The sequence below is a fragment of the Gossypium raimondii genome, chromosome 13 (assembly GCF_025698545.1).
Source record: "Gossypium raimondii isolate GPD5lz chromosome 13, ASM2569854v1, whole genome shotgun sequence".
In the NCBI taxonomy this organism is placed as follows: Eukaryota; Viridiplantae; Streptophyta; class Magnoliopsida; order Malvales; family Malvaceae; genus Gossypium; species Gossypium raimondii.
This window is the reverse complement of record NC_068577.1, coordinates 1,987,101-2,000,370: the sequence shown is the minus strand read 5'-3', so window position 1 is coordinate 2,000,370 and position 13,270 is coordinate 1,987,101. Positions and strand designations below refer to the sequence as shown.

The 13,270-nt window shown below is 32.8% G+C and overlaps 1 protein-coding gene across 1 annotated transcript; it reads left to right on the top strand.

Annotated features, from left to right (window-relative positions):
• The first annotated feature begins 1,477 nt into the window (after nt 1-1,477).
• Nucleotides 1,478-3,118, top strand: LOC105782926 (chlorophyll a-b binding protein 6, chloroplastic). Its single transcript, XM_012608023.2, has 4 exons — nt 1,478-1,720; nt 1,824-1,926; nt 2,467-2,755; nt 2,860-3,118. Exons 1-4 carry the CDS (start codon nt 1,524-1,526, stop codon nt 3,009-3,011), a joined length of 741 nt encoding a protein of 246 aa, XP_012463477.1. The 5' UTR covers nt 1,478-1,523; the 3' UTR covers nt 3,012-3,118.
• The last annotated feature ends 10,152 nt before the right edge of the window (nt 3,119-13,270 follow it).

Below are 13,270 nucleotides of genomic sequence, written 5' to 3'. Positions count from 1 at the left end.
AAATATATTATAAATATAATTTGTGAATTTTATAAAATTATAACAAAAATTATATTATTTAAAATCTAAAAAGTTCTAAATTATGATAAAAAATTTATTATAAAAACGATTTATATGTTATAAAGTGTTATCATATATTTATTTATAAAAATTAATGGGTAAACTATATAAATCAAATAGGAAACGACATAGAGAAACTTAGAGGTGATCATGGGTCGAGTCGGGTCAGGTCGGGCCTCAATAGAATTTTATGCCCATTTCCTAGGCTCGAGCCTGACCCAAAAAAGGGTTTAAAATTTTATCCAAGCTCGACTTGGACAAAAATGTTAAAACTCGAGCCTGACTCGTCCACTCCATATTAATTTTTTCATATTATTATTTTTATATAAAAATAAATTTAAAAATTATAATACACCAAATACACTAAAAACATTAAAATAAATATTTTTTAATAAATTGAAAATAAATTAAAAAATATTTATACTTAAAAAAATACTAATATAAGTATAACTTAACAACTTTACAAGCAAATACATTTAAAATAGTAGCAAAATTAACAATAAAACAATAGTTATACGATATCCAAATAATAATAACAAAACAATAGTAATATAATAGCGAAACAACACCAAAACGATGATAAAACAACAAGTTTTTTTATTTTTTTTGCAAATTCGGGTCAGATTGGGCCCAAACCAAAAAACTTACCAGAGGTCTGACCCGTGTTGAAAACGAGTCTCGTGTTTTGTCCAAACCCATTATCGGGCCTATATTTTTGCTCAAACCCTCCCACTTTTTGAGAGGAAAAAGTATTCACAGATTCAAAAAATTAAAAGAAAAACACTTCATTCTCCAAAAATAATAATAATGTTGATGCTAATTAAGTTAAGACTTAGTCAGAATTATTATGTATAACTTTTTTGTACATTACTCTATAAAATTTTATTATTTTAAATTAAGCGCTATTAATAATATACAAATAATAATTTAAATGTTTTAAAATAAATAATTTAATAATATATAGATTTTAAAATGTTTAAAATTAAATTACAAAAATTATTGATAATTAATATTCAAATTTATAATATTAAGTTTAAATAATCAATTAAACTTATGTTTAAAAATAGTTTCAATTAATATCTATCAAATTCAATTAATATTTTTATTTAAATTTAATTATTTTAAAAATAAAAATATTAATATGATATTAAACTATTAAAAAAATAAATACAAATAATCTGACGGGACTGTTTCCTATTACCTTTTCCCGTCAACCTTCACCTTACGGCTTACGCAGTAAAACACAAATATCCAATTGTCTCCTTCCCCACATATCGGCTTAAATAAGATTGGCAAATGCTACGTGGCGCAATAACAAAGCATTTGTTACCTTCACTTAGCCAATTAAAATCCACTTTTAGATTACCTCCATATCCACTCCCTTTTCTCTTTAACCTTCATATTCCCCCAACTTTCTTTTCTTTTCAGTTACGTCCTCCCAAACGAAAACCCTTTTTCCTCCTATGGCCGCCACCAACACATTGATGAGCTGTGGCATCGCCACCGCTTTCCCTTCAGTGCTTTCCTCTTCAAAGTCCAAGTTCGCCACCGCTACGCCGTTGCCTAGCTTTGGCGCCAATGTTGGCCACCGTGTTAGCATGTCGGCTGACTGGATGCCTGGTCAGCCTAGGCCTCCTTATCTTGATGGTTCAGCACCTGGGTAAAATTTCAAACAAAAAAATTCCATCTTTCTTTTCTTTTTATGTAGCCATTTTTAAGTATTTCTTATGAATGTGTGTGTATATATATATTTGGTTTTTCAGTGACTTTGGGTTTGATCCACTTAGACTTGGTGAGGTGCCGGAGAACCTTGAGAGGTACAAGGAATCTGAGTTGATTCACTGCAGATGGGCTATGCTTGCTGTTGTAAGTGTTTTCTTCCCTCAAATTATGGTTTTAGTCTCTATATTTTGATTTAGTCTAATTCAGTCCTCTTACTTACCTTAAATCACTTAAACGGCAAATGTTTCTTTTTAAATAAGCCCAAAATTACTGAAGTCATTTTAGAAGTGAATTATCACAATAATTATATTTTATTATTTTATATAAATATTTTAAAATGCCACACTCATTATAGGAAAGAAAAAGCAAAATTATGTAATAAATATATTTATATAAAATATATCTCTAACAAATGAAATTTTGGTTGAACATATAAATATTGAAAGCTATAGAGACTTTGGTCCAAATTTTATTATGTATATTTATATATCTATTTCTCTATATAAAATATATAAAATGATAAAATAAGCTTTACAATAATATAATTTGCTTTATAAAGTAAGGGTATGTTCATCATCATTTAACTGTGTTGGTGTTAGATTCACTCGTAAAATTAAAGTCAATAAAAAGTTTAATATTAAAATAAAAATTAACTAAATTCTCTAATAAAACTATAAATTGCAGCCTGGTATATTGGTGCCAGAGGCATTGGGGTATGGAAACTGGGTAAAGGCACAAGAATGGGCAGCCGTTCCTGGTGGGCAAGCCACTTACTTAGGCAACCCTGTTCCATGGGGAACTCTCCCAACAATCTTGGTCATCGAGTTCCTTGCCATCGCCTTCGTCGAGCACCAACGCAGCATGGAGAAAGATACCGAGAAAAAGAAGTACCCCGGCGGTGCTTTCGACCCCTTGGGATACTCCAAGGACCCTAAAAAGTTCGAGGAATACAAAGTCAAAGAGATCAAGAACGGTAAAGAACTTAAATCCCTTTTTATATATATATATATATAATTGATTAGAATTGTTTAGCTATTCATCCGAGCTCGAAAATCCGATTGATTTTGTTGTTTGCAGGTCGTTTGGCATTGTTGGCGTTTGTGGGATTTTGTGTTCAACAATCAGCTTACCCTGGAACTGGACCATTGGAGAACTTGGCAACTCACTTGGCTGATCCGTGGCACAACAACATTGGAGATATTATCATCCCCAGATCAATTTCGCCTTGAATGACGGAACATTTTAAAATGATGTCCATTACCCACTGTGTAAAACTCCCATGTAATCCATAATTCCACATGTAACGTAATGAATCAGGGTTCATGACTTTTACCTATACTATATAGACCATCATCTCCTCATATATAAGACTAGTATTAATAAAATTTAAACAAATTATAAACTTGTAATTCTTTCAAATATTTATAATTTTTTAAAATATTTTTTTGAAAATAAGAGTATGTACCAATTAAACATGCATATATTTACAAAAGTAATTTTAGGTCAAAGTAAATGTTCAACACACACGTGCATATATATACACGTTTTTGCAAAAAATATATTATAATCTTAAAATTAAGATGATCTTAAAATTAAGATTTTAGGCACCAAAAAATTTTGCCACATCTTCAAATTTTAAAGACATGAAATTATTATTATACACTCATTCATAGAGAAATTATTTTATGGGCCATTCCCATCACATTACTCACGATTCCTTTCCAATTATTTAATGACATTTCAACAATTTTTTTAATATCATTAAAACATAATTTTGGTAATTTCTTTTACCCTGAATCCTGAATCTAGAATGTCAAACCCTAAATACAAAACCTAAAACCCTAAATCATAACACCAAACCTCAAACATGTAACCTTAAACACGAACCATGAATCCCAAACTCATAACTCGTAACCCTAAACCCTTAAACCCTAAACATGAACCTTAAATCACAAGGTTAGAGGTTTATCCACATGTATTTTAAATTGTGGGGCCTACAATAGTTGAATATATAAAATGTTAATGTGTCAAAGCAAAGGCATTATCCACGTGTCTATGCCATCTAAGATTATTTTTAAAGACTTTATAATGTAGCTTTTTTAATCTCATATTTTCTTTTGTAATTGACATAATGATTTATTTGGCCCTCTAATTTCATAAAAGAAAATTAGTTTCGTCATTCATTTAAAATTTTGTCTCTTTTGTCTTTAAACTTATACTATTTATCAAATCACTCTCAAATAGATGGAAAAATTAATATTTATTAACTTTCTTGACGTGACACATCTTGAATTGTTATGTGTATGTCACATAAGCAATTAATTAATTTTTTAAAAAATTATAAATATTTTTAATTTTTAAAAGTTAATTGCTAATGTGGCATACATGTCAAAAAGTTAACAGACGTTAATTTTTCATCTATTTTGAAGTGATTTAATAAACAATACAAATTCAATGACTAGAAGAAATGAAAAATTATAAAGAAGATTGAAATGATTTTTTAACATCAATTTCATTATTGATTCTTGATCATATATGCTGTTTTTAATATAATGCATAAAACTACTCATAACTCCTCTCAACCTTTAAATAAAAGGATAATGTGCTTGGGCATTTTACTAAAAAAAGCCCATTTTTTTCATTAATTACCGAAATGGGCCAACTATTTAATTATTTACCGGATTGATCCATTTTCAATGGGCCAACTATTTAATTATTTACCGGATTGATCCATTTTCCCCGAAGTCGCGTCCACGTCAGCGCGATGTCAAGGTACGCGTCAGGACATCGCGGCCACGTAAGCGCGATGTGCTGACGTGGCAGCGATGTTGGCCCGCGCGTGAACAGTGCCCTTTGACCGTTGCCCCCAACGGTCAAAAAAAATATAAATACCCCCACCCCTTTTTATTTTTCACAAACAAATCCTCTCTCATATTTCCTCTCAATTTTCTCTCAATTTCCTTCCAAAATTCTCATAAATCCATATTTAATTTCAATTTCCTCTCAATTTCATTCCAAAAATCTCTCAAACCCATATTTAATTTCAATTTGCTCTCAATTTCCTTTTTTAAAATAGTTTTAATTTTTTTTATATTTTTATAAATCGTAAAAATTTCTACGATTCCATCAATGGCCGGATCATTGACTCGTCTTGATAGACATCACATATCGGTGGAACAAATGGAAATAGTAAGTGTTAAATTTAATTTTTAAATATTATTTAAGAATTTTATTTATGCTTTTTTAGATAATTATTAATTTATTATTTGTTATAAAAGTCTGTAGATCAGGTATTGGAATGCAATATCCGGAACATGTATGGTCCTCCATCACCGTTGGTAGAGAACTACCTGCGGGAAGCGGGTTTTTGGCACGTGGTGACGGTAGGCCGGGGATGCAAGTTGTACCCGAAACTAATCAGTGCATTGATCGAGAGGTGGAGACCCGAGACGCACACATTCCATCTTCTATGTGGAGAGTGCACTATCACTCTAGAAGATTTGAGTCTGCAATTGGGATTGCCGGTCGAGAGGTGGAGACCCGAGACGCACACATTCCATCGCCTTGGCCTTGTTAATTTCTCGAACTACCTTACTACACCATACATTGCCTCACTGCATCTGGTCTGCATAACTTGCTGCTCGCTTTGGAAATAGCGCCGCCAAATAAAAATATGTCTCTCGCACAACCGATGTTATCGGTAGATCGCGCGTTCCTTTGAGAACAGAACTTATGCATTCAGCCAGGTTCGATGTCATATGGCCATATTGTAAGCCGTTGTCGTATGCTTGTGCCCACTGTTCGAAACGTATGTTACAAAGGTAGTCCGCCCTTTCTGCGTTCATTGAACGTAAAATGGCCAACATCTCGTGAAAACCATCTTTATTTATTTCATACCCTGCCAATATAAGATCATAGCGAATAACTTACACCACTTCTACCAATAAAACTAATTCAGATTGACAAACGAAATAACACATATATAGACTAAATACCCATGTTGGTCACTTGTCGTCTTTCGCTCTTAGATGGATATTACGTGTAGTAGTTCGAAGCAATGTGTCTTAGGCAATATCTATGGTGTGTGCGCTGCCATAAGCTTCCCTGTCGATCAAATGCAGCTAGTATAACGGCGCCCCGATCTGAAATAACACAGATATCAGGTTGGGGGCACACATGCCTCCTTAACCTAGAGAGAAAGAAATCCCAGTCATCAGACGACTCCCCCGGTGTTATTGCAAATGCAATTGGAAGAATTCTTCCACCGCCATCCTGTGCCACTGCAAGCAATAGCCGATGTGTAATAGCCCGATTTTAGGCCTAGTCAGAACAGTGGTTTCGGGACCACAAATCCGACGAGAAAAAAAAATGTAATGGCCTGATTTTTCAGAGGTGTCGGAACGGTGATTTGAGATCACTAAATTCGACAAATGGGTAGAAAATATTATTAATTTAGTAAGTATAAGTTAAATGTGAAGTTAGGAAAATTTTTGAAATAGTGAATAGTGCACTAGAAATAAATATTAAAATAATTAGAATCGAAATGAGGTATCAAGACCTCGGGGATTTTAAACCGAGCCATAAATATTTTTATAAATATTTATGGAGTGTTAAAAAGTTAGTATTAAAGTTTCGTTAAGAAATTTTAAAGTTCCGATAATTAATTGAACAAAAAGGACTAAATTGTAACAAATGCAAAATTTTGGGAAATGATTAAATAGCTTAAATGATAAAAGGAAGAGGGCTTAAAAGGCAAATAGACCCAAGGTCTATTTGGGCTGGACGGCAAAGGCAAGAAATCAGCAAGAAAGTAAGAAGAATTAAGGGAAAAATTGGAATATTGCAAAATTTGCTTAATAAAGTTAGGACCAAAGTGGAATTATCTAGATTTCTCTTCATTTTTCTGAATTCTCATCAGCTAAAACACCATGGAAGAGCTTCTTCAAGCTTTTTCTTCATATTTTTATTACAAGTAAGTTCAATTCTTGACTATTTCTTGAAATTTTTGTATTTTTATGACTTTTACAACTAGGCCCACTTGTTAAATTCATTAGTTTTGATTTTATGAAAGAAGTTGAAAGTTGATATGAATATGTGCTGGAATTATATGATGATTTATCATGAAATTAGAGCTTTAAATTGTTCATATGCTGATTTTATTGAAAGAATTGAATAGAAAGTGAATGTTTGGGACCTAATAGTAAAAGAGTTTGAAGATAGAGTTATATGTGGAAATTATGAATTTCAATAGTTGTGTAACAACTTATAATGTCTAGGTAAAGTATTAATTGAGAAAATTAGATTAATTGAGGGGTTAATTGAGAAATGACCGAATTGTATAAACTGTGAAATTTGGGGCAAAATGGAAATCAACATTTTGCACTAAAACAGTTTTGGACAGCAGCAGTAGTGTAAATTTGAAAAATCACCAAAAATTGTAGAGATTGAATTAGAGGATGAATAAAATATGAAACTAAAGCTTATTGAGCCTAGTTTCTTATAAAAGAAACAGTTGTGAGCAATGGAATTGTAAATCATGAGATATAATAGATTTTATGAGACAATGTCAGAATGAATTCGGGTTCCCCTGTTCTGACTTTGGAAAATCATTAAAAATTGTAAAAAAATGATTATGAGTTATAGTTTATATGGTTAGAATCCTTAATGAGTCTATTTTTAGAAGAAAAAAAGAAAACATCATCCGAATTCTATACAATGAGATAATTAATTTTTAGTGAAGAGTGGTCGGAACTGTCAGACAGCGAAACAGGGGAAAATTTAAAGAATAAACTGTACTATTTGGCTGAACCAAAAATTCTGAAAATTTTATGGTATGAAGATATATGAGTCTAGTTTCAGGGAAAATTAACGGATCTTAATTTGGAGCTCTGTAGCTCCAGATAAAAACAATTTAGTGACTCTGACTCGAATAAACAGTTTTGAATATACATGTGAGTGAATAGTGAAATTATAGCTAATGTTGTTTAAGTGTGTTATACACATTAAGGATGTGGAATGGAGAGGAGGAGGAGGAAAATTGGGAAATATATGAATGATTTGTGTATAATTGGTCATATGCTTGATTTTAATTGATAAACGATGAAATAGAAATGATACTTATATTTGTGCATTATTGGTCATGGTTTAAGCTCATGTGTGAAAATAAAAGTTTCATAGTATGTGTGTATGGTATATTCGGTATATGATTTGGCATGAAATAATGTCATGAATGGTTTATGAATTAACACATGTTGGTAAGCCTGATACATGAATAAATGTTGTGCTCATCCATGCTTATAATGCTTATGCTATACGTGTATTTGGCTAACATATTTGGTGTATATGCTTAGACTTTGGCCAAGTAGTGGCTAGATTATGCCACGTTAAATTTATAAGTTATGCATTGAAATGGTTTATCGTGTGGTTAGTTCCAAAAAGAGTCATGTTTAAATACACTAGCTTGCAACTATGGTTGAATGATATGCTTATATCTTGTGTGATGTGCATAGAAACAAGTGTGGAAAGATAATGAAATAATAAGTTCATATGGCTGAAATTTAATGATTAAATGTTAATTTCATGAATTATATAATGTATGATGAAATGTATTTATTGTTGAAATGAGAGTAAAATAAAAATGTGAAAATCGAATAAATGATCAAATTAAGCGGAACGCCGGATTTGAGTACTTCTGATCAAGAGATAAAGTGATAAGTGGTAGCTTTAGCTACACTTATCTGATCAAGTGACAAAGTGATAAGTGCTACACTTATCTGATCAAGAGACAAAGTGATAAGTGGTAGCTTTAGCTACACTTATCTGATCAAGTGAAAAAGTGATAAGTGCTATACTTATCTGATCAAGTGAAAAAGTGATAAGTGCTACACTTATCTGATCAAGAGACAAAGTGATAAGTGGTAGCTTTAGCTACACTTATCTGATCAAGTGAAAAAGTGATAAGTGCTATACTTATCTGATCAAGTGAAAAAGTGATAAGTGCTATACTTATCTGATCAAGTGACAAAGTGATAAGTGTTAGCCTTAGCTACACTTATCTGATCAAGTGAGAAAGTGATAAGTGGTAGCCTTAGCTACACTTATCTGATCAAGTGACAAAGTGATAAGTGGTAGCCTAACTACACTTATCTGATCAGTGACAAGTGATAAGTGATCATACGTAAGACCATAGTTATACTATGGCAAAGTGAAAGTGAAGTACTCAATTTTCCGTAACCGTTCCCTAATTTGATTAAGGATGGTAAGTGACAAATGGACCCAAAAAAAATTAAAGTAAATGGATAAGTGGTAGTGTGTTTATGTCAGGACGATGTTGTTATTCAAGCTAAAGTGATATTTTCATTGCAAAATTGAGAATTTCATAAAGGTGTTATTGAATGGTATAATCAATAAATATTGAGTTAAATGGTAAATACGTATTAGTGTTGAACTTGATGTCATTGAATTGTACGTGAATTAAATGTAAATTGCTGGTGATATGATCTAAATTGTGAGCATGAGAAATTGCGAATTGAAGGAAATGGAAACGAAGCATTGAATTGCATGAGTATGTGTCGGGTCTTGTAAGCCCTAATTATTATGATTATAACATTTTGAGGATATATTGTGAAAAGTTATAGGAGCATGTTAATTATTTTGAAAGTTTTAATTTAGATGAAATTTTATAACTCGGTTAAATACGTTTACAAGTGCATGTGTTTTGGTAACGCCTCGTACCCTATTTCGGTATTGAATACGGGTAAGGGGTGTTACACGATGAGTATACCTACCGAACATAAATGTACCGTCAATTTGTACCAACAGCTTGCAGTACGAAAATACGTCTCGACATTGCTTAAAGGTCCAAAAAGGCGTTTGAACACTTTACATCCACGTAGCAATCGGCCGTTGTAGTACGTATCTTCCGTTTCAAGGTCTGTGATAGCACCTGGGATGTATCTCTCTAGCACCTGACACCATTGTCATATTTCATTATATGAGGCGTCCCACCCACTATGCATCTTTTCCAATACCTTTTGCTTAGCTATCCAAGCCTTGCGTTAAGAGGGAGTGTACCCCATTTGGCTACGGATACTGGCAATTATACCGACACTGAAGTCTTGGGATCTGCTCTTACCGTGGGCAGTATCAAGCTAGCTAACATAACTGAATCCATCTTGGGATGATCTTGTGAAACACCTATTAATGGAGTACATTAAATAATGCAACATTACATAATAAAAGTATTATTCATATACTGTCAATACTGTACTTGTAGCACATGTATGTAGACCTTTGTACTTTTTTATCTCCCACAACCCTGTACTTTTTTTAACGAGATGTAGATTTTCCATGAACATGTGCCGTCTTGCACCGCACACTTCGCCTCAAACTTATCAGATTTGGATTTAACGACGTGGTAGTTAACGTTGTTTTTTATGCTATGTTGTTTCAAAGCACCAATAAAACTATCCTTGTTGGTAAACCGATTACCAACTTCAAATTCAGCAGAATCTACCCCCGAACTTGTACGATCACGCAACCGGTGTGGTAGATCTGGAAACTCTAACGCATCATCTGCAGAGAGATCGACATTATGCATGTGGGCCGGAGGTGAGTATGCTCTGAATCGTGGATTTTCTTCTTCGTCTGAACTCCTTTCAGCATCTTCAGGTTCTGTTAGAATAGGCTCTGGTTCAGAAAATAAGCCAACTTCTGCACCATCCGGCCCGGGCTTTCGAGGTGGATCCACATCGGACTCATCTTCTAACCCACAATCATCTGCAGAGTACGAGGTCCCCTCACCGGTTGACGTCGTAGGGAGTATGTCATCCCTTCTTCGGGGTATTTGATAACGTCCCCAATTGGGTGTAGATTGTCACCCACTAGAACTTGATGTCATTCCCCAGTACGTATTTCCAGCATCAGACGTTGAGCCACCAACGTACATGTCCCATCCACCGACAGAGTGTCTTGCGGGGGATGTGCATTCGACACCGCTTCCGAACATGGGCTGTTCCATATTTTGTAACCCGCTAACCGAGTGTCGGCCAGAGGTCGTGTATACATCTCGAACATTGGTCGCAAGTACATCAGTTGGCGATGTAAATTGTACATATAACTCAATATAAGCTGCTCCACTAGCAAGATGAGTCTGCCCCATTACCTCCAAGCTACGAGCACCTTTTATGTCGAACGAGTCATATGTCACCAGATCAACAGAAGAACAAAATTGATATGTGATAGACAGAACTTTCATTGGTGTTGTTCCGAAAATTTTACGCCTAATTCTTTTACGAAGTTCTGTCAAATCTATGTTCTGGTTAAAAACCAGTCGCACCATATTCTCCGACAAAAAAAGAACACCATTCTCGGTGTGGCAAACCTTACCATCGTAGTAAATAACAGCACTAATACGTTCACTCATATTTGAAACTCTAACCTTCTTAGCCTCTCTAAATTGTTTCTGCTCTGACTTATGCATTCTGAGAACATTTTCTACCTAATTTATAACATCAGCCCAAACATGCTACTATAGCAAAAGCGCGTCCCCAAGGGCGCAATTTTCACAAATTCTTCTCAAATAGCATCCTGCTAGAAGCGAATTTATACTATTTGCTCAGAAACGTCAAAAAAAAAAATTCATCCATGACCTACTGTAGCAAGAGCGCGTCCACGAGGGCGCGATTTCAAAATTTGTTCTCAAATAGCATCCTGCTAGAAGTGATTTTATACTCTCAGAAAGGTAAAAAAAAAATTATTTCTTCCCGGACCTAAAAACCCTAAAAAGCCTGAACCCTAAGTCCTAAAAGCCGAAAAAAAACCTAACATGAAAAAAAACGTCAAAATCGCGTCCCCCAGAATGCGCTACGTGTCGGCCGACATCGCGACCACGTCAGCGATATCCTGACGCGTACCCTGACATCGCACTGACGTGGACGCGATTTAGGGAAAAATAGACCAATCCGGTAAATAATTAAATAGTTAGCCCATTTCGATAATTAATAAAAAAATGGACTTTTTTGGTAAAATACCCAATATACTTAACATACTCAACTTTGCGTCTTTCGACACTAATTGAATTAAAACTCATTCAACTAAAAAATAAAGATAATTACGAAAGGAAAGATGAGATTAAAGAAAGGCCCCGTAATGGATAATACCTATGACTTTTATTATAATTGTGTCATTATCATGTGGTAGTCATGCTGACAAGTCTCCATTTTTATTGTGTTGGCACCTAGCATTTACCTTTGTTAATTTAATATAAAAAAAAGATTGAAAAAAACTACAAATTGACTAATAAATTCATTTAAATCGATTTAAATTATCATAACCAAAAAAATAAAACTAGAATCAACCAAATAAAATCGTGTTGGATCCCCTTAGGACGGTTCAAACCCAACCTTTTATTATAAAAAGAGATAATTATTTATTTAACCTTTTAATTTTATAAAAAATTTATTTTAACTCTATTTTTAATTTTCATCTTTTTAGTCCTTAAATTTGCGTTGTTTGTCAAATTACACCCCAAAATGAATGAAAAAAAATCAACATTTGCTAACATTGCTGATGTGACATACACGTGGATGCCAATCAACAAAGTTAACACATGTTAACTTTTCCATATATTTTAAGATGATTTGACAAAAAATAAAAGAAACTAAAAAATAAATGAAGAGTTAATTTTAAAATTTTAGGGCAAAATAAATTATTATACAGTATGAAAATTCATTCACCAACCGATGAGCTAAAAGGCTTGATGCATGTCACACTCTTGTATTAATAAATTATTATGATTTGATTAAAAAATAAATTAAATTAGATCATTATCAAGTAAAGTTTGAATGTTAAGTGAGTTAGTCTAATCTAAATCTTGTACTTATGGATCGATTAAGTCTTAAATCGATTGACATGGACATTGTTGTCAATACAGGAGGACGTGAGTTCGAGTGCGTTAAAACATATTATCTTCCTATTTATGGGTTGAGAGGGGCTATTGGTAGTTTTAGGCATTGTGTCAAAACGAGCAAATATGATCAAAACAATCTTGTATTTATGAGTCTAATTAATTGAATTATTGTCCCGTTTTATACTACTAGTTTCTAATGTGACATGTATTGCATGTGACTTTTTATGTTTAATTTTTAAATAGTTTTAAAATAATGTATTTTAAATTATTGTTAACTACCATTGATAAAGACAATTTCTTTTAGTTTTAAATAATATACAAATTTTGAACGATAGAAGAAAGTAAATTATAATACTAATTTGAAAAAATTTAGTAAAACAACATATATCAATTATAATTATTTATGATAAATAGGAAAGATATTTATACTGAATTAATAAACACATTTAATTATAGTGACTAAGAATTAATTACAGAAATTTGACTTTCTTTTCAAAATAAACCCACAAAATATTTTTCACTTACGCCAAACAAACAACACATAGATAAAAAAATAGTTTTAAGAGTGCTTGCTTCTTT